We start from the raw sequence: 22,629 nt of genomic DNA on the forward strand, positions 1-22,629 counted from the left end.
TAACTGTCCTTTACGCAAGCAAATATTGAATATTCAAGGTCAATTAAGCCGCTTGTCCAACTAGTTTGAAGATTTTTGTCCATATTAATACAGGTTGGAAGCCAGTCATAACTCAGTAGAAACTACGGACTATAGTGATGGAATTCTAGCTTGTAAGCAATGCTCTGTATTTGCAAGGGGATTTGGAAGATGGGGATAATATAAGTGTGGAGTGCAGTGTTGTACTGGACGGTTGTGGTATGTAAGTTCCCAGTCCGACTGCTAGGGTACTAAAGGAAGTAGAAGCTTTATTGATTGAGTCTAATGTGGGGATGGTGTAATTTTTGTGGTTAACTGTTAGTTTAGAAAAGCATTCTGAAGTGCTCCAATTATTGCACCTTCATTTGATTTATCAGGGGCAGTTGCAGTGGACTTGTTGAGCTGGGATACTCGGAGGAAAAATTCGGGGGGGATGGGGAATGGAAGTTTTATCGTCCACGGTATGAAGGAAATTTACTGTGCTACACTCGCGCTATGCTTGAGATCACTAAGAGTGACAAAGTAAACAAAATTTTGGAAGACATGCGGCCTGAGGACAGTTCGCTGGTGGTTCACGAAATGTATAGCAGCAAGTCCAGTGAATCTGTCGACGGGAAGAAACAGACATGGTTCTTCTCGCAGGGCAATTGTTTTCGATGTCAACAGTTGAGGCAGATGGTTAGAGCTTGTAAGTTTCGGCGCCCTGGTGTTAAGAACAGCTGACGGCATCGGCGAAGCGATTGGCTGCCAAAGGGTTGTGATAAGATCGTTGGAGTGAACTGCAGCGTTCCCTTTGTTTCCACTTCTGTTAGTCAGGAGTGGGTTTGTATCTTACTGGACTCTGGGAGTAGCAGCTTCTTAATTGTTTATCATTGGTACCGAAGTCATAGACATATTTGTAAATTCTCACCACTGGAGTCGGTCATTCATAAATTCAGTACTATGAATGAGAGATGGGAGTGTTTCCAGTTAGTGACTTTTTTAACATTTTCAGCGTGAAAATTCAGGACTTGTATTGGCCATGAAGCTCCTGATAGATAGGGTGCCTTTCTCCGTGTTATTCTGGGCTGCGACTTTTATAAAGTCAAAGTATGTTTTGGATTATACTGGGAAAATTTTCTTGCCTGAATTCGGCCAGAGAAGGAGGATAGGTTGTGCGAGCACAATCGGGTCCAAGGTATAAACTTGAAATATAACTTCTAAAACCACGAGAAGCTCAGGTAATATTGAATTTGTGATTCTTGAGTTTCTCCCGGCGTATTTGATAATCAAAATATCCACGGGTGTAGTGCGGGTCTACAGTGTCCAACGGGCACAATATTTCGGCGATCATACATGTCGCCATCATCAGGTGAACTGACGGACTGAGCTCCTGTGAACGTGCCGGCACGGAGATCCGTACACTATGGCTGCTCAGGGGGAACTGGGTTCGGTCGCGGCGGCGGCCGATTTAAATACCCTCCGCCCGCGGCGCTCTCACTCCGCCGTCCGCGCCCCGCGCCACGGTCGCGCGGTGGAACAGATTGCGACGGCGTCTGAGATGACGTCGGTGTGATGTCTCTGTCCGCCGTGGTCGTCACAACTATACATTTGCTCGATTTACTCTTGATTAACCCAATCGCTGGTTCCCAAGCCCTGCTAAGATTATAGCCACAGTCACGGTTTATGAGGTCGTCATTGGTGCGAATTTCGATGGCCTCTCTAACAACGCTGTCCCAGTATCTCGACGTCTGTACCAGAATCCTCGTGCGTTCATACTTATTGAATTTGTTGCACCAGAGCCATGAATTTTGGCTGACCGGTTGGGCGTTACAAACAAGTTCGAATATGACATTCAATTTATGGATCAGGTGCCTATTTGACAGTCACCTTACCATCTGGCTCCATCCAAGATATGGGAGTTGAAGCAGATTATCAGTAAATTGCTAGAGACAGGAGTCATTATTCTCTCCACTTACCTTATGCAGCTTCTGTGATTTTAGTTCCTAAATGGGAAGGTTAAGGCTAGGGGTACCAACCAGTGGTAGACCTCGAACCAAAAGGTTGTATTTGTGTGAGTTGGGTTACCGGATTTCCATAACTGCATTACTTCATTCGAGGGAGCCCGTTATTTGGCAGTACTGGATTTAACACTTCGGGTTCTGGTCTTATACATAGCTACCATTATCTATGGACTCTGTAAAATATGTAGTTTTTTGGAAGCTATAAAAAGCTCACGTGTAGAAATGTGTATTTGGGATTTCAAAACATTTTAGATCTGTTGGACTTTCTAGTTTAAATATTCGTATTTTGGAATTGCTAGTGTGAAAACTGCCTGTACAGATGAAACTTCAATTTAATAGTAATTATAGCAGAAAAAAATTGAAAAAGAGTTCTGGTATGACATACATAAGCAGATATGTGACCTTTCAGTTTAAATTACTTTTACGGCCAATTTAAATCTAAAGAAACACACAAAACACAAGAACAAAGAAAAATTTAGGGTTCATAGTGGCGTCCAGTGTGATACAAACTGAAATGTGGAGACATATTCAGTGAAGAGCCAAAGAAACTGGTACACCTGCTAAGATCGTGTAGAGTGCCCGAGAGCATGCAGAAGTGCCGGGACATGACTTGGAATGGACTGAAGTAGTGCTGGAGGGAATTGACACCATGAATTCTACAGGGCTGTCCATAAATCCTTAAGAGTACGAGGGGGTAGAGATCTGCTCAATAACGTTCATGTCTTGGGAGTTTGGTGGCCAGCGGAAGTGTTTAAACTCATAAGTGTGTTTCTGGAGCCACTCTGTAGTAATTCTGGTCCTGTGGGGTATCGCATTGTCCTGCTAGAATTGTCCAAGTCCGTCAGGATGCACAATGGACATGAATGCATGCAGGTGATCAGACAGGATGCTTACGTACGTGTCACCTGCCAGAGTCGTATCTACACGTGTCACAGGTCTCACATCACTCCAACTGCACGCGCCCCACGCCATTACAGAGCCTCTGTTGGCTTGAACAGTCCCCTACTGACATGCGGGGTCCATGGATTCATGAGGTTGTCTCCATATCTGTACACGTCGATCCGTTCGATACAATTTGAAACGAGACTCGTCCCACCAGGCAACATGTTTCCAGTCATCAACAGTCCAATGTTGGTGTTGACAGACCCAGGCGAGAAGTAAAGGTTTGTGTCGTGCAAACATCAAAGGTACACGAGTGAGCCTTTGGCTCCGAATGCCCATATCGATGGTTCGCACGCTGACACTTGTTGATGGTCCAGCATTGAAACCTGCAGCAATTTGGGGAAGAGTTGCACTTCTGTCATGTTGAGCGATTCTCTTCAGTCGTCGTTGGTTCCGTTCTTGCAGGATCTTTTTCCGGCCGCAGCGATGTCGGAGATTTGATGTTTTACCGGATTCCTGATATTCACGGTACACTCGTGAAATGGTGGTACCGGAAAATCCCCACTTCATCGCTACCTCAGAGATGCTGTATCCCATCGCTCGTGCGCCGACTATAACACTACATTCAAATTCACTTAAATCTTGATAACCTGCCACTGTAGCAGCAGTAACCGACCTAACAACACTGCCAAACACTTGTTGTACTTATACAGGCTAAAAATGGTTCAAATGGCTCTGAGCACTATGGGACTCAACTGCTGAGGTCATTAGTCCCCTAGAACTTAGAACTAGTTAAAACTAACTAACCTAAGGACATCACAAACATCCATGCCCGAGGCAGGATTCGAACCTGCGACCGTAGCGGTCTTGCGGTTCCAGACTGCAGCGCCTTTAACCGCACGGCCACTTCGGCCGGCACTTATACAGCGTGTAACAAAAAAGTACGCCCAAACTTTCAGGAAACATTCCTCACACAAAAAGAAAGAAAATATGTTATGTGGACATCTGTCCGGAAACGCTTACTTTCCATGTTAGAGCTCATTTTATTACTTCTCTTCAAATCACATTAATCATGGAATGGAAACACACAGCAACAGAACGTACCAGCGTGACTTCAAACACTTTGTTACAGGAAATGTTCAAAATGTCCTCCGTTAACGAGGATACATGCATCCACCCTCCGTCGCATGGAATCCCTGATGCGCTGATGCAGCCCTGGAGAATGGCGTATTGTATCACAGCCGTCCACAATATGAGCACGAAGAGTCTCTACATTTGGTACCGGGGTTGCGTAGACAAGAGCTTTCAAATGCCCCCATAAATGAAAGTTGAGGTCTGGAGAGAGTGGAGGCCATGGAATTGGCCCGCCTCTAGCAATCCATCGGTCACCGAATCTGTTGTTGACAAGCGTACGAACACTTCGACTGAAATTTGCAGGACCTCCATCGTGCATGAACCACATGTTGTGTCGTACTTGTAAAGGCACATGTTCTAGCAGCACAGGTAGAGTATTCCGTATGAAATCATTATAACGTGCTCCATTGAGCGTAGGAGGAAGAACATGGGGCCAAATCAAGACATCACCAATAATGCCTGCCCAAACGTTCACAGAAAATCTGTGTTGATGACGTGATTGCACAATTGCGTGCGGATTCTCGTCAGCACACACATATTGATTGTGAAAATTTACAATTTGATCACGTTGGAATGAAGCCTCATCCGTAAAGAGAACATTTGCACTGAAATGAGGATTGACACACTGTTGGATGAACCATTCGCGGAAGTGTACCCGTGGAGGCCAGTCAGCTGCTGATAGTGCCTGCACACGCTGTACATGGTACGGAAACAACTGGTTCTCCCGTAGCACTCTCCATACAGTGACGTGGTCAACGTTATCTTGTACAGCAGCAACTTCTCTGACGCTGACGTTAGGGTTATCGTCAACTGCACGAAGAATTGCCTCGTCCATTGCAGGTGTCCTCGTCGTTCTAGGTCTTCCCCAGTCGCGAGTCATAGGCTGGAATGTTCCGTTCTCCGTAAGACGCCGATCAATTGCTTCGAAAGTCTTCCTGTCGGGACACCTTCGTTCTGGAAATCTGTCTCGATACAAACGTACCGCGCCACGGCTATTGCCCCGTGCTAATCCATACATCAAAGGGGCATCTGCCAACTCCGCAAAGCCACGTTCGCGATTAACACTAACCTGTTGATGCTACGTACTGATGTGCTTGATGATAGTACTGTAGAGCTATGAGTCGCATGTCAACACAAGCACCGAAGTCAACATTACCTTCCTTCAATTGGGCCAACTGGCGGTGAATCGAGGAAGTACAGTGCATACTGACGAAACTAAAATGAGCTCTAACATGGAAATTAAGCGTTTCCGGACACATGCCCACATAAAATCTTTTCTTTATTTGTGTGTGACGAATGTTTCCTGAAAGTTTGGCCGTACCTTTTTGTAACACCCTGTATAGGCGTTACCGACCGCAGTGCCGTATTCTACCTGTTTATACATCTTCGTATCTGAATACGTATGCCTATACGAGTTTCTTTGGCGCTTCAGTATATAGTCCAATATTACTCTCACTGGAATCATATTGTCGTATTGATTTCCTGATTTATCTGCAAGATAATCGTTACTAACAACACAATCTGCAATAATAATACGGTGACGTGTAATGCGAATCGTCGTCGTATATTTCGTTCCCATCATCTAAAGACTCGCAAGGACTTTTTGAATCATTTCCTCCAGACGTTTCTCCTCTTCACGGCACATTTTGAACAGAATATCAACACAAAAGCACAAAGAACGCATGGAAAAGAGACAACTCGAACGTCAGTTAATGCCTACAAAGCAAGAGACAGTAAGATACGTTTCAAAAACGGCGAATTTTTACATTGACACCGCTACTACAATCTGGTCAACTGCTAAGCCTGCAGACCGAGAGACGTTTGCGGGAGCCGTAAATATTCGTTTGACACTGCAGAAAATCATCATTAACAGGTGTGACGTAGTACTACGTTCGCTGCACATTCCCCTCTCCCGCAAGTGCGTAATATTGCGTCATCCGCACGTTAAGTGTTAAATCAGGCGTACTATCAGATACCTTTAAAGAAAAGGCCCTTAAGGCGTGTTGTGTCGATTAGAGTATTTTTAAATTCACCACATGGCTGATTGAATTGGTAAAGGTGCTGCTGTGCTATCCCACCTATTGGATTCCATGTTGAGAGATTCCCAAATTTCAGTTTGTCTGTAATTATTTGAAAGCTGTCTTCATTTACAGTAGCATCTTAACTTCCCTTTACAACTGGACGCCGGTTTCAGAACGTCTACCGGATTACAATCTTATGGTGTAGTCTATCAAATCTGATTTATCTCATCCTGAAACTCCCTCCCTCGTACATCTGGTTTTAGCTTTTAATCACTGTGACACCTGGTTACGGCTCAAGGGGTTAAATTTGACCAGCGAACAACAAAAGCCATTCATGATCATCCAACCCGCTCCACACAGACGAAAGGGGAATACCTATCTTTATGGGGATGATCAATTTCTGCCGAAAATTTATCCTCAGGTTTGCACAGTTGGCCGTAGAAAAGGCGAGGTATTTTGCTCGTCTGAGAGCCGACAGGCAAAGTTTGACGCAATGAAGGTGGCTATAACTAATGCACCGTTAAGCCCGCCTGGCGGATTCGTGTCGAGTTCAGGTGGGCCGGCCAGTCTGTGGCCGGTTTCTAAGGCGGTGCTGGTTCCCCTTATTCCGCCTCAGTTACACTATGTCGCCGATTGCTGCGCAAACACTTTCCTCACGTACGCATACACCACAATTACTCTACCACACAAACATTGTGGTTACACTCGTCTGGCGTAAGACGTTGACGCTCCGGGGAGGGGGGAGGGGCGGGGGGGGGGGTCCACTGGGGGCCGAACCGCACAATAACCCTGGGTTCGGAGTGGGGCGGCGGTGGGGTGGGTGGACTGCTGCGGCCTGTTGTGGGGTTGTGAACCACTGAGGACTACGGCGGGGACGAAACCTCTCCGTCGTTTCTAGGTCCCCAGTTCCATACAACAGAATACAATACAATACAAGGCACAGTTTCTAGCGATCCTCTTGCAATGCAATATTTTGGGAAGGAATTTATGCTTCAAACGGACTCGTTTAATGCCAGTGTTGCAGCAGTTCTGTTTCAGGAGCAAGATAGGGAATGTCGAACTCCTGCTTATGCCTCCAATTCTTTGTCAGTTCCTGGAATGATACATTCAGTTTATGAATTGGAGTCTCTCATCTTGTATTTTGGGTTAGAGAAGTTTCGCGTCTACCTCGAGCAGAAATACTTCATGTTGGAGAATGACAATCAAGCCCTGAGCTGGGTTTTGGCGAGACTCTGAGAAACTTGGAAGATGCCTGGTTGGCATCTTGCACGTCTGCATTTAAATTTTTAGGGAGGCCCATAAAAGGCTGTGATAACCAAGTGTCAGACGCCTTAAGTCATATATTCGAGATCCAGCAAACGTGTACTGAGTTGCAGGGAGTGGACAAACATGTTTTATCGAAGGTCAAAAACTTAGCTAAGATTCCCTTCTCATTCGAAAATTTTCAGGAGAAACAGGATGAAGATGGAAAATTGGAGAGCATTAAGAGGCAGTTGATGGAACATAATGCAGTGAGTGATTATTAGCTGGTTAGAGGATTCTCGTGCTATTGTACTCGTCACGTCGAAAGGCTGCAGATTTGTTTACCCAAGCAGCTTGAGCCGATAGTCTTTCAGTACTTCCATCGACCATTGTACACGGGAAACTTAGGGACCTAAAAAAGACTGAAAAAATTGAGGAACATCTAACGTGTTCAACATTGAACTCCGACATGAGAAAGATGGTAGCTCAATGTGCGGAACGCAAGTGTGCGCAGCCTAAGACAAATGTCTGTTGAGGGTTGTTAAGTTCTAGCAGGGAACAGAGATCCATGGTCAGATTTTTTGCCGTTTATTTTGGGCTGTCTTTCCGAAGGGGAGTGGGAATAGTTACAACTTTGTCATGATAGAAGCCTTTAGCCATTTTCTGTGGTTCTTCAATAGCAGAGACATCAGCAACGGTATCACTGCTATACGCCTGGAAGGTATTTCTTCCTGCTTTGGTCCGCTGAAACTGATTGGTAACGTCCCTATATCTACAATTAGTGAGATATTCGAATTTTGTTTGGGAAATGCAATACCGCACAACACTACCATTCCAAATTATCCGCAACCTTCATTTGTGGAAAGCGTAAAATGCGATTTAAAATTGACATTAATTATTTTCCATGCCAAATTACGAGCAAATTGGGACAGAACCCCTGGGTTGGCTCAATTTTGCCTTCAACTCGGTAACCCATGAGTCTCATAAAACTACTCCAGCTGGCATATCAGCTGAACTAACCCATAAGGAATTTGTGGGACATTATGACTTGTTGTCTGACAAAACGGATCCAGAGGTGGTTAACAGTAATTGGTTGAGGGAACTGAAAAATATTCTGCGTGCACACCGAACAGACACTGGGGCGTACAACCAGGAAAGGCGATGAAGGTTAGGGATATGGCTTTCGTTTGTTAATTTCCGTGCACACAGTGGAACTGTAGAAAAAATTTCGGAAAAAAATATTGGCGCATTTCGTGGATGCGCATAAAATACCGAGGCCCTTACGCAAGTCACTTTTCAGCTACAAAACATGGACTAGACCCAAGGTCGGCAAGCTGCGGCTAACGAGCCACATGCGGCTCTTTGGATGTGAAGCTGTGGCTCTTTAGTTCCATACGCAGATATTATTTATTTTATAAGAAACAAATTTTTTTAATCGTTGTGAATCGATTAAGGAGGATTAGGCACCAAACACCGCACCTTCCCCCGTGACACTCTTCACAGTCGCACCGTGATAAGCACGTTCTGAGTTCTGACAGGTCCGTTCATGCCAGTCGGCGATCACCGCAAACAGGCGGCGACCACAGAGTAAGACAAACAATGTTTCGTGTCTGAATTATTCATTTTAATAATTCAATTATTGGAGAATTATTTATTCTATCAAGGTAAGTACTTTTAATTGGGAAATATCTATGTAAAATGTTTCTTGATAGATTATACACTCCTGGAAATGGAAAAAAGAACACATTGACACCGGTGTGTCAGACCCACCATACTTGCTCCGGACACTGCGAGAGGGCTGTACAAGCAATGATCACACGCACGGCACAGCGGACACACCAGGAACCGCGGTGTTGGCCGTCGAATGGCGCTAGCTGCGCAGCATTTGTGCACCGCCGCCGTCAGTGTCAGCCAGTTTGCCGTGGCATACGGAGCTCCATCACAGTCTTTAACACTGGTAGCATGCCGCGACAGCGTGGACGTGAACCGTATGTGCAGTTGACGGACTTTGAGCGAGGGCGTATAGTGGGCATGCGGGAGGCCGGGTGGACGTACCGCCGAATTGCTCAACACGTGGGGCGTGAGGTCTCCACAGTACATCGATGTTGTCGCCAGTGGTCGGCGGAAGGTGCACGTGCCCGTCGACCTGGGACCGGACCGCAGCGACGCACGGATGCACGCCAAGACCGTAGGATCCTACGCAGTGCCGTAGGGGACCGCACCGCCACTTCCCAGCAAATTAGGGACACTGTTGCTCCTGGGGTATCGGCGAGGACCATTTGCAACCGTCTCCATGAAGCTGGGCTACGGTCCCACACACCGTTAGGCCGTCTTCCGCTCACGCCCCAACATCGTGCAGCCCGCCTCCAGTGGTGTCGCGACAGGCGTGAATGGAGGGACGAATGGAGACGTGTCGTCTTGAGCGATGAGAGTCGCTTCTGCCTTGGTGCCAATGATGGTCGTATGCGTGTTTGGCGCCGTGCAGGTGAGCGCCACAATCAGGACTGCATACGACCGAGGCACACAGGGCCAACACCCGGCATCATGGTGTGGGGAGCGATCTCCTACACTGGCCGTACACCACTGGTGATCGTCGAGGGGACACTGAATAGTGCACGGTACATCCAAACCGTCATCGAACCCATCGTTCTACCATTCCTAGACCGGCAAGGGAACTTGCTGTTCCAACAGGACAATGCACGTCCGCATGTATCCCGTGCCACCCAACGTGCTCTAGAAGGTGTAAGTCAACTACCCTGGCCAGCAAGATCTCCGGATCTGTCCCCCATTGAGCATGTTTGGGACTGGATGAAGCGTCGTCTCACGCGGTCTGCACGTCCAGCACGAACGCTGGTGCAACTGAGGCGCCAGGTGGAAATGGCATGGCAAGCCGTTCCACAGGACTACATCCAGCATCTCTACGATCTTCTCCATGGGAGAATAGCAGCCTGCATTGCTGCGAAAGGTGGATATACACTGTACTAGTGCCGACATTGTGCATGCTCTGTTGCCTGTGTCTATGTGCCTGTGGTTCTGTCAGTGTGATCATGTGATGTATCTGACCCCAGGAATATGTCAATAAAGTTTCCCCTTCCTGGGACAATGAATTCACGGTGTTCTTATTTCAATTTCCAGGAGTGTATTTTAAAGCCCAGCTTTTCGTATGCATTTACGTAGGTATACGTTGACATAGAAAATAATTGCAAAACTTGTGATCTGCTGTTTTGGATACCTGAATAATGATTTTAAAAATTCTTTATCACACCTTCACCGCAAGCATGGCATCTACAAATTCAATCGGGATTGGAAGGAGTCGTTTTTCATATGCTACTCAGATGGCCTTCCGACTTGTCTCATTTGCCACGAAAAAGTCGCACACAATAAGAAATCAAATTTAGAGAGACACTTCACTACAAAACATACACAGTTTGCTAGTAAATATCCAGCCGGCGAAGAACGAAAAAGGTTGTCGACGAGCTCCAGAAACAAGTACAGCAATCAAGTTCCATGTTAAGTAACTGGACGCAATCTACAAGTAATGTTAATGTGGCAAGCTTAGTGGTATCACTAGAAATTGAAAAAAAAAGGCTAACCATTCACAGATGGCGAGTATGTCAAAGATTGCTTCATACGTGAATCTGAAGAACTATTTCCTGATTTCAAAAACAAACCAGAAATCTTGAAAAAAATCAAAGATCTGCCACTATCCGCTAAAACAGTACAAGATAGAATAAGTAAAATGTCTTCAAATGTAACGCATTTGCAGGTGGAAGACATTCAACTGTCTTCTGCCTTATCGCTTGCTGTCGATGAGTCTTGCGATATAAAAGACACTGCACAAGTTGCCCTTTTTGTGAGGTACCGTATATGTCTTCCTAAGGTCCGAAAGAAGAACTTCTAGGATTGCCACAGCTCTCGGGACAAACTAGAGGGGAAGACATAGCGAGTGTCGTGCAGAAATGCCTCAACTATAATAAAATCGATTCAAATAAAATCCTTTCAATAGCAACTGATGGAGGCAGAAGTACGACAGGAAAAAATAAAGGGACAACAACGATTCTGCAAAGCAAAATAAACCACGAAATTCTTACGTTTCACTGCATAATACACCAAGAAGCGCTTTGTGCGCAAACATTTCCGGCTGATATACTTGAGGTCTTGAATTTGGTAATCAAGATTGTTGACAGCATCTTGTCAAAAGCACTCTACCATCGTTAGTTTAAAGAATTCGTAAACGAAATGGAAACTCAGTATTCCGACCTCCTCCTTCACAATAAAGTGCGATGGCTTTCCAAGGGTAAGGTGTTGAAACATTTTGCTTTGTGCTTGTATGAAGTAAATACATTCCTCAATGAAAAAGGCATTAATCACCCTGAGTTAGAGAACAGCGAATGGCTGCAAAAATTTTACTTTATGGTGAATATGACGGGGAAATTAAATGAGCTGAATGTAAAACTGCAAGGAAAGGTAAACGCAACCTATGTTTTTGTAGAAGAATTGGTTTGTGTCGAAGAAAAATTAATTATTTTTGCAGAAGATATTCATAGCGGTAAATTACTTTAATTTCTAAATCAACATCGCGATAAAACCAGTGCAACTGTTGACTCGAGTTACTTCAGCAAAGTTATTAAAAAAATGAAAGATGAATTTGCTGACAGATTTCAGCAATTCAAAGCCAACAAATCCACTCTAGCATTCATTCAGAGTAAATCCTATCAACACAAATAGTAACGAAATCCACATTGAGACATTTGGAGTTGATAGTGGATCTCTAGAAATACAATTGATCGATTTAAAAAGTAAAGCTTTGTGGAGTGGAAAATTCACAGAGCTGAAAAGCAAATTGGAAGAGTTGGAAGTCCAGAAATGCAATTACGTAACCCAACAAAAGTGGACAGCTTTAAAAGAAATGCCGCGAGTTGAGGCATTTATACTCGACACATGGAATAAATAGTCTTCCAGATTGCTACAGTGAGGTAAAGAAGCTGGCATTTGGAGTGCGGACTATCTTTGGATCGACATATTCGTGCGAGTAAGCGTTCTCTTGCATGAATATAATTAAAAGTAAAGTAAGGAGCCAACAAACGAATGAAAATTTAGGGTCGTGTTTGATACTTAAAACAAGACGTTATGAGCCAAATTTATCCAAACTTTCTAAAACCATGCAAAGCCAACGCTCCCATTGAATTTGTTCGCTCGAATGTATGTTATCGTTTTTTTTTTCATTTTTAAGTACGTGTTACAATGTAAATTTTCTACTTGAATAACCATGCAAAGCCATCGCTCACATTGAATTCGTTTCCTCAATTGTTTGTTATTGAAGTACAAGTTAGTGTTGTAAGTGAATGTTTAATTGTTTTAATATTTTACTTGAATAATAAGTGGTTATGTAATAATACCATATATATATATATATATATATGTATATATATATATATATATATATATATAATCTAATTTGTTGTGAAAAAACACTACTTATAGTATATGAATAAATATATATTTTTCTTATGAATGAATAGATTAGTTTTTTTCGTCAAAAAACTTTATTTATGCAAGTACTATTTATTGTTGGCAAGACAAATTTTTGTGCTCTTTAAGACTTTGAAATTTTATAAATTGTATTTCTGAATCTTCCGACTGAAAACGTTGGCGACCCCTGGCCTAGGGGAATGTAATAAAATGAACCTGGTTATAGAAAAAAACGTGTTACATTGCTTATTGAACGCCCCTTGTATCTTTGTGCTCACCCAAAGACTGGAATATTAACATCTTTTGCACATATTTACTCAATCGTTTCTTATGTGAATATTTTATTGGGCACTGCAGCTACAGCAATTTAAACATTTATTTAACGAAGTAATTAGGTTGAACTGTTGAACTGTTTTATACAGGATGGGTATAAAATCAGAATCTATATCTAACAATGATTATTTCCAAAAGTATACACGTTACCATGATTTTTTTGTATTCAGTACACTATTATGGTGTACTATTTAAATGTGTGCAACCGAATTTTCCGCACAGAGCTTGAATCTTTTAGGAAAAGAATCCACAGCCTTTTTTAGAATCTGAACTGGGACATTCGACTACACTTCACGAATATTTTGTTCAATACTGTTACACTGAAGAGAAAAAGAAACTGGTACACCTGCTAATATCGAGTAGGGCCTCCGCGAGCACGCAGAAGTGCAGCAAAACGACGTGGCATGGACTCGACCGATGTCTGAAGCAGTGCTGGAGAGAACTGGGACCCTGAATTCTGCAATGCTGTCCATAAATCCGTAAGATTACGAGGGGGTGGAGACCTCTTCTGTACAGCACGTTGCAAGGCATCCCAGATATGCTCAATACTATTATTGTCTGGGGAGTTTGGTGGCCAGCGGGAGTGTTTAAACTCAGAAGAGTGTTCCTGGAGCCACTCTGTAGCAATTCTAAACGTGTGGGGTGTCGCATTGTCATGCTGGAATTGCCCACGTCCGTCGGAATGCACAATGGATATGAATGGATGCTGGTGACCAGGCAGGATGCTGACGCACGTGTCACCTGCCGTAGTCGTATCTAGACGTATCATGGGTCCCATATCACTCCAACTGAACACGTGCCACACCATTACAGAGCCTCCACCAGCTTGAACAGACCCCTGCTGACGTGCAGGGTCCATGGATTCATGAGGTTGTCTCCACACCCAAACACGTCCATCCTGTCGATACAATTTGAAATGAGACTCGTCCGACCATGCAATATGTTTCCAGTCATGTCGGTGTTCACGCCCCCAGACGGGGAGTAAAGCTTTGTGTCCTGCAGTCTCAAGGGTACACGAGTGGGCTTTCGGCTCCAGAAGCCCATATCGATGATGTTCCTGCTATTGGTTCACACACTGACACTTGTTGTTGGCGCAGCATTGAAATCTGCAACAATTTGCAGAAGGGTTGCACTTCTGTCACGTTGAACGATTCTCTACAATGGTCGTTTGTCCCGTTCTTGCAGGATCTTTTTCCGGCCACAGGTATGTCGCAGATTTAATGTTGTACCGGATTCCTGATATTCACGGTACACTCGTGAAATGGTCGTACCAGAAAGTCCCCACTTCATCGCTACCTCGGAGATGCTGTGTCCCATCGCTCGTGCGCCGACTGTAGCACCACGTTCAGACTCACATAAATCTTGATAACCTGCCATTGTAGCAGCGGTAATCGATCTAACAACTGCGCCAGACACTTGTTGTCTTATATAGGCGTTGCCGACCGCAGCGCCGTATTCTGCCTGTTTACATATCTCTGTATTTGAATACGAATGCCTGGACCAGTTTCTTTCGCGCATCAACAGAGTATCCTTTGCTTTTAATTTGTACAGTTTTTCCTTAGCGCAGGCCAAAAGGAAGAAGCCGAATGGCATTAGATCAGGACTGTGTGCAGGCCATTCTTTCGGTCCCCGGCGGCCAATCCTTCTGCCAGAGAAACTGTCATCAAGTCATTCTCTCAATGGAACTGCGTAGTGGTGCGCAGATCCATCTTGCATCAAGAGCAGTTCCCTTCCATTTTCCCATTCTTGAATGACATGCCATACGTCCGAAGCACCTCCGAGTATCGAGTACTATTCGTGGTGTCACATTTTTTCAGCACTTACATTTGAATCCAAATTTGATGAATAATGACAAGTGTAACGGTTCACGAAACCTCCAACGTGAAATACCTCTTCATCAGACCACAGTATATTGTAGCTCATTTCGGGATAATCATCTTCCCAATCTCGCAAAATTCCATTCTCCTGTCGCAGCCTCATCCAACAGTTGTTGCACGTTGTAAGTGGCGTGAATAAAAGGACGCTATGTGCAAGAAGCATGAAGCGCCCTTTGAATGTATCCTGATAGCTAAAAGACCCACGCGCACTTTGAATAAGAAAATGCTATTTGACACTGAAATCAATATAAAAGATAGGGTCGCCACCAACTCTAGCCACACGACAAAGAAGAGGTAGCACTGAGTCGGAAAATTACTTAATTTATTAATAAGAAAAACTCACAATAGAACATTCATTGTAAAGTCATTGATAAAGAATGGGATGTAGTTATTAATACGATCCAGGCATTCTTCCCGTGAATCAAATATTGAGTAAAGTAAAGAGGGCGTGAACACCATGCGTAAGTGCAGCCTCCAGCAAGATTCGTGAAAACACGATCTATTCCAGAGCATTTGTTTCAGATAAAAAAAAGGGACACTAATCACTACACCTGTGCACATGGAAACGCTATAGGTGGGCCAACAAGGAAAACTACAAGGTAAATGGCGAAGGTAACGGCGACGGAACATCGGTACACAAGATAAGATTGAAGGCAAAATTATTTATTCCTTAAAACATTGATGTAGTGCATCTATAGACTGCTGTTGCATGCTAACTGTGTACAATTGCTTGTGAAATACTACACGTTTCATAACAGACTCGCGTGCCCACTCGGTCCGCGGAGACAATTTCTATGGACCGTGGCCAAATTTTAATCACATGAGACAAAGAAAATTCACAAATACACAAAAATTACCAAGATCCGGAAAAGATTAGAAGCATACACACACAGTTGTAGGCACATAAACATTCACACTGAACCGAGGGCACTTCAACATATGCAACTCCTTTGTGCCGCGTTCCTCTCACGGATCAAAGTCAAGACTGAATTGGGAATCAAACTGAAAGTCTACAAAAGCCTTGCATTCCCTGCTGCAACCCAGCAAGTAAATCTTTATAAGACGAAATTCGAGACCAAAAGTTAAAAGCTCCCCTCTCTATGTGACAACGCGCCACGCGGTCAGTCCAACTCACCCTTCTTCAACTGGAGCACAGCTGTGTACGCTTCCCGTACCGGCGGCAGACTGCCTCCCGCTTCTCCAGCCTCTTCCACGCTCCGCGTGGACCGGATAACCCCGGGATGCCATTTCCGCCACCAACCTAACGCAGGTGGATTTCTCACAAGTAGTGGAAACCTCTTTGCCGACTTGACCACTACGAGAGTTGGCAATGAAAGGTGGCTACAGGACCCTTTCAACGTAAAGTGGGTTCCAAGACCGAAAAAGTAGTTCGCTTTTTAAAATGGCTATTGCCGTGTGACATGACAACGCCATTTCCTTAGCAGGTTGTCATGTTGACTTTGAAGAGCCCTGTTCAAATATGTGCAGCACAACATTCCAGTTGTCTTCCGACTTGTATGTTGAGAGCCTCCCAGAACGACTTGCATTTTCCACACTACCAGGTGTCATTAGTTTCTTATAATAGCATTTTATGGTCTTGGGGGTTAAGCGTTGCAATCCTACCTCGCTCTTGCCTCAACTATATCTGAACTTGCACCACTGACCACCAAACTTCGTACCTGACAGCACTCAGATTAGAGGTGAAAATTTGTCAGGTCTAGGAGAAGCCCATACTGACGATATTTCCCCGGCACCGGGGTAAGGTCAGAAGGGTGAGCTGTCCACCAGCTCATATCAAAGGGCCATGAGTGCGGCCAGAAACCTTGTTACTTGGTCGTTTGCGCGAAGGATTTCAGGGCGTCCTGACAGGGGCTAAAAAATGGTTCAAATGGCTCTGAGCACTATGGGACTCAACTGCTGTGGTCATCAGTCCTCTAGAACTTAGAACTACTTAAACCTAACTAACCTAAGAACATCACACACATCCATGCCCGGGGCAGGATTCGAACCTGCGACCGTAGTTGTCGCACGGTTCCGGACTGCGCGCCTAGAACCGCGAGACCACCGCGGCCGGCATCCTAACAGGGGCCACGTGAAGAGGTGGCTGAGAAAATTCAGCACAGGACGCGACTGCTGGAACACTCTCTTGCTCGCCATGCTGCCTGGTCTTGACAGTGCCTGAGCGCTGAAGCGTGCTACATCACACATGGATTGTACTAAGTGTGTACACCCCCACGTGGGATGGAGTGTGATGGACTGTGAGCAAGTGTGGTGTTTAACAGTAATTGGCCGCCTGTGTGGTGCGTCACAATGAATGGAAGGCGGCTGCTGGCTGGGATCTAAACTCTTGTGACGTGTGTTTCATTGATGATCTACTGGAATTTCATCGACGTAACTAGATCATGTAGAATCTGTTGAATCTTTATTTTTTACATCTGTGTCACTGGTTTCGATCCACAGGAGACCCATTGTAATGTACCCAGCCGCACTTCGTCGAACTAATAAAATAAGAGTAACACAGTTAGAGCTTATCAACGTGGTTTATAAGGGTTTTTCGTATGATGAGGCCAACTTGTGTTTGGTTATTTCCCGAGAAACTCATTAGTTTTAAGACCATGCATCAAGTCTTGTCTTCGGTATTACATGGACTTCCCTTGTGTACAGGAACTGGTAAAAATTATATATAATGTCTTCCATGCCCTGTGGCGTGCCAAGTGTTGATTAGCCTGTAATTATTTTCGATAAATGTTTCCTGTTCCGTGGCTGTGTACTACTCTGATGAAATTACATTTATGGCACGTGTGTAACACCGACTTCTTTGCTGTGGCGTAACGTACCCAATTAGCACAGGTAGCCTTCGTAATTTGTAAATTACACGCACACCTATACCCAGCAACCCTTAACTTATGGGTTGAATATGCGAAACAGTGAAGCAGATTGCAAATCTGTCATTACTTTTAATCATTGAAATTTTAATTATGTCTCTTAACTCTGCTGATGAAGGGTTTTACTTTATTGAAGACTGCTTTTACGAGGGTTGTTTTTTAAGTAAGAGCCGCTTTTATTTTTAAAAAAAGATACAAAAACTTTTGTGAAAAAACTTTTATTTTCTGATTCTACACACTTTTAACTATTTTTCTACATAGTTGCCTTGTTTATTTAAGCACTTGTCATACCGTACAACTAAGTTTCTAATTCCCTCTTCAAAGAATTCGGCCGCCTGCTCCGACAGCCAAGAGTTCACGGCCGCTTTCACTTCGTCGTCGTCATTGAAGCGCTGCCCGCCAAGATGGTGTTTGAGGTACCGGAAAAGATGAAAATCGCTAGGAGCAAGGTCGGGGCTGTATGGTGCATGGTCCAAAACTTCCCAGCCAAAAGAATCAATCAAATCCCGAGTCTTTTGAGAGGTGTGAGGCCTAGCGTTATCGTGCAGGAGCAAAACTCCTTTTGTCAGCATGCCGCGCCTTTTGTTTTGAATTGCTCTGCGGAGCTTCTTTAGAGTTGCACAGCAGGCATCTGAGTTGATTGTCGTTCCTCGTGGCATAAAGTCCACTAGCAAAACACCGCGCCCGTCCCAGAACACAGTTGCCATAATCTTGCGCTTTGACAGCGTCTGTTTGGCTTTGACCTTGACGGGTGAGGTTGTGTGTCGCCGTTCCATCGATTGTCGCTTGCTTTCGGGAGTGATATGGGATACCCATGTTTCATCTCCAGTGACAATTTGACTCAACATGTCATCCCCTTCTTTCTCGTAACGAATCAAAACGTCCAATGAAGTGGCAAATCTCTTCCCTTTGTGGTCCTCTGTGAGGAGTCTGGGTATCCACCGAGAACTCAGTTTCTTAAAGTTTAGGTTTTCAGACACAATTTTGTACAAAACCGATTCCAAAGAAAGAGTGGAAATTGTGAATCTTACGTCCTCACTAATCTTTGTTTCGGCTGCAGCCACCAAATCATCAGTGATCACAGAGGGCCGGCCCGAGCGTTCTTCCTCACGGACGTTTTGACGGCCATTTTTAAACTCTCTAACCCATTGACGCACTTTACCTTCACTCATTGCATTCAAGCCATAAACTTCTGTTAACTGACGATGAATTTCTGCAGCTGATAGGCTTCTCGCGGTCAAAAAACGTATCACTGACCGTATCTCACACGCGGCGGGCGATTCAATAATCGTAAACATTATAAAGTAGCACAGCGATGCGTACACATCAGCTACACAGCTGCAACTTGCATCAGTGTGAACGGGAAGGATGCCGGCAAGTGGCGCGGTGGCTTGTTGCGGAGACTATAAGCGCGAACGGCCCTTACTTAAAAAACAACCCTCGTATAAATGTAATAAATTAATGGAAGAATATTTGTTGAAGTTATTGTAAATTTTCTTTCAATATTTCTTTAACTGTTAAATTGATTTTTGCTTGTAAATTATTTTTCTTAACCTGTTTTAACATGGATTATTGAATATCTTTTTTTTTTAAATTATGCCGAATTCCGTTGTTAGTACCTATGCAGATTGTGAAAGAACTTTACTTTTCTGGATCTCAGTACCTCGCCACTCTGTGCTCCACGCATTGGTACATCCTACCACTTAGGCTGCTACTTAGTTGGAGTCAATACCCTGGCAGCACTGCCAATAACGACAAACAGAAGTGAATTCTCTAAAATGTGTCCACACTGGGAACCTTGGGGAGCATTCTCACATGGCATGCCTTCTGAGGGCAGTCTTGGGAAATAGTAGCCGAAATGAGTGATTATTCACCAACATTTTGTTATTCGCCACCACCACCACTAACAACAACAACATCACCACCAGCATAATGATATCATATCATATCATATCATATCACAAAAGAACAGTGACAACAATAACAAACTAAACGGAAGTCCCAAATATGTTGTTCGCAAATTGAAATTGAGGGCACTATTGTGTACCACACCTTAGACTGTAGTCTTCGGATGCAGCAGCGTGAGGGCAACTTCTCTCATAGATACGAGGTGTGGCTAGAAAAAAACCGGACTAGTACTGGTGAAACAATAAAACGAATGCAATAAGGCTGAAAGTCGCGTGGCCTGTCACGTGACTCTCGCTCCGCCTACTGCTCGAGTTTCATCTGCCTCCTGCACTCAGTCTGCCCGTGGCGTCTGTTTTAAGTAGTTGACGTTTTGTCTGTGCGTCGGAAAATGTTGAGTGTACAGAAAGAACAGCGTGTTAACATCAAATTTTGTTTCAAACTAGGAAAATCTGCAAGTGAAACGTTTGTAATGTTACAACAAGTGTACGGCGATGATTGTTTATCGCGAACACAAGTGTTTGAGTGGTTTAAACAATTTAAAGATGGCCGCGAAGACACCAGTGATGACACTCGCACTGGCAGACCATTGTCAGCAAAAACTGATGCAAACATTGAAAAAATCGGTAAACTTGTTCGACAAGATCGCCGTTTAACAATCAGAGCAGTATCTGAGTTAACAGGAGTTGACAAGGAAAGTGTTAGGCAGATTCTTCATGAAAGTTTCAACATGAACAAAGTGTGTTCAAAAATGGTTCCAAAGTGTCTCACAATTGAACAGAAGGAGCGCCGAAGAATGATTTGTTCTTACTTGCGATGAATCGTGGTTTTTTACTTACGATCCCGAAACTAAACGCCAATCGATGCATTGGAAAACTCCTGGTTCTCCACGACAAAAAAAAGCACGAATGTCAAAATCGAAATTCAAGGCAATGATGATTGTTTTTTTTGACATCAAAGGGATTGTGCACATTGATTGGGTACCAGAGGGACAAACAGTGAATCAGCATTACTACATTAGCGTCCTGGCTACCCTACGTGGGCGAGTACGGAGAAAACGGAACGATTTGTGGAGAAAAAAGTCATGGATCCTTCAAGACAATGCCCCAGCTCACAGTGCGTTGTCAGTGAAGACGTTTTTGGTAAAACACAACATTCCCATCTTAGGTCATCCACCCTACTCACCTGATTTGGCCCCCTGTGACTTTTTTCTTTTCCCTAAAGTCAAGTCAGCTTTGAAAGGAACTAGATTTGAGACTGTTGAAGCAGTAAAAGAAAAAGCGACGGAAGTAATGTATGGACTTATCGAAAATGATCTGCAGCATTGCTATGAACAGTGGAAAATTCGTATGGAGCGGTGTAGAGACCGAGGAGGAAAGTACATTGAAGGAAATAACATGAAATTGTAAATAATTGTAAATAAATGTTTTTTCCAGCATCAGTCCGGTTTTTTTCTAGCCGCACCTCGTATTCGTATCCAACCCCACGAACAAACCCGCCACTCACACGTTCAGTAACAACAATAACATAAAAACTGTCATATGGCTAAGCCATCGCCCTGCAGGAACTTGATCGATTTAATACCTGAAGCACATATTTCACTTATAGGTTTCCTGCTGTGTGTCCCTTTCCCATGACATCGCTATGCTACTCTGTTCTGTGCGTGGAGAAACTGATATGTTGTTGCACCCATCCAAGAAATGAGCCATCTGGCAGTTTTCTTTGGGGATTTTCATTGTCACTTCAGAGTCCTGCAGCGTGCCTATTAGTTTGCTGCACACGTAAGTAACCCTCCCATCCTAAGGGCAGAATGAGACACAAATAAGGATTACTCTGACCCTGATTGAAGATGTGACATGTCTAATGTAAAAGACAAATTAAAAAAGAAAAGACTACGTACAGTGCTGCAAATGCTTCTTAAGCTGATAGCTTGGCTCTAACACTGTGGCATCATTATCAACAGAAAACACCTCCAATGAACTCACTCGCATGCAGTCTGCATACAGAATCTTGCAGTTATAGTACAGCAACCTGGCTCATGATTACAGTCTTGAGGCACAGAAGCTAGTTGGTCACAGTTCACATAGATTTTGGTACCCAACGCCACAAACACAATTACCACCACCACCACTGCTGCGGCCACCACCACTACCACCACTAACACACTGTCACCACCACTAACACTACCAAAAGTTCTGGTTCTCATATATAATCTTGGTGCTTTTCTATCACACCTCACCTTATAACTGCAATAGTGAGCCAATGCAGATTGTGGGAGAAAGTTCAACTTGTGTTATAATGCATTACCCCTGTGGCACACAACAATCTAAACTGTAGCCTTAAAGAAGTTGTGGTCCAGATACGGAACCTTATGGGCATCTTCTTAGTATGCCTGGTGCCTGAAGGTGTGGGACACAGCAGACACAGACCTGTTACCTTACTGGTGCTATGCTACCTAGTATCATCACCACAACAACAACCTAAACAGGTCCCCTCTATGCTGGTCCACATATGGAACTGTAGAGGCACTCTCTCATGGAACTCCTCTCTAGCACACCCGCTAGGCCTTGGGTAGTGGCTCACCTTTATGATGCTCTCCAACACCTTGAGGCAGCCCAGGTCACCGGCGCTGGCAGTACGCAGGAAGTCGCCGCCCTGGCCAAAGACTTCTCTCAGCTCCTGCTGGGCTGCGTCCTGCCACTCTGGATGGAGGGCCAGCAGAGCCAGCACGAAGCCCATTGTCACAGCCGTCGTCTCAGTGCCGGCCAGCGCCAGATTCATGATCTGAAAATCGTTTCACTTAGATTAGCTTGGGTGCACTTTTCATTCTGTGTGCTAATTAATCGGAGTTCCACAT

General features: G+C 44.4%; 1 protein-coding gene across 1 annotated transcript in view; it reads right to left on the reverse strand.

Annotated features, from left to right (window-relative positions):
• LOC126424685 (cytochrome P450 4C1-like) overlaps positions 1-22,629 on the reverse strand; it is a 174,654-nt gene that overhangs the window by 18,646 nt on the left and 133,379 nt on the right. Inside the window, exon 6 of the mRNA XM_050087412.1 lies at positions 22,356-22,556. Coding sequence (XP_049943369.1) covers positions 22,356-22,556 — 201 coding nt within the window. The remainder of the gene's footprint in view (positions 1-22,355; positions 22,557-22,629) is intronic.

Source organism: Schistocerca serialis, chromosome 10 (assembly GCF_023864345.2).
Source record: "Schistocerca serialis cubense isolate TAMUIC-IGC-003099 chromosome 10, iqSchSeri2.2, whole genome shotgun sequence".
NCBI lineage: Eukaryota > Metazoa > Arthropoda > Insecta > Orthoptera > Acrididae > Schistocerca > Schistocerca serialis.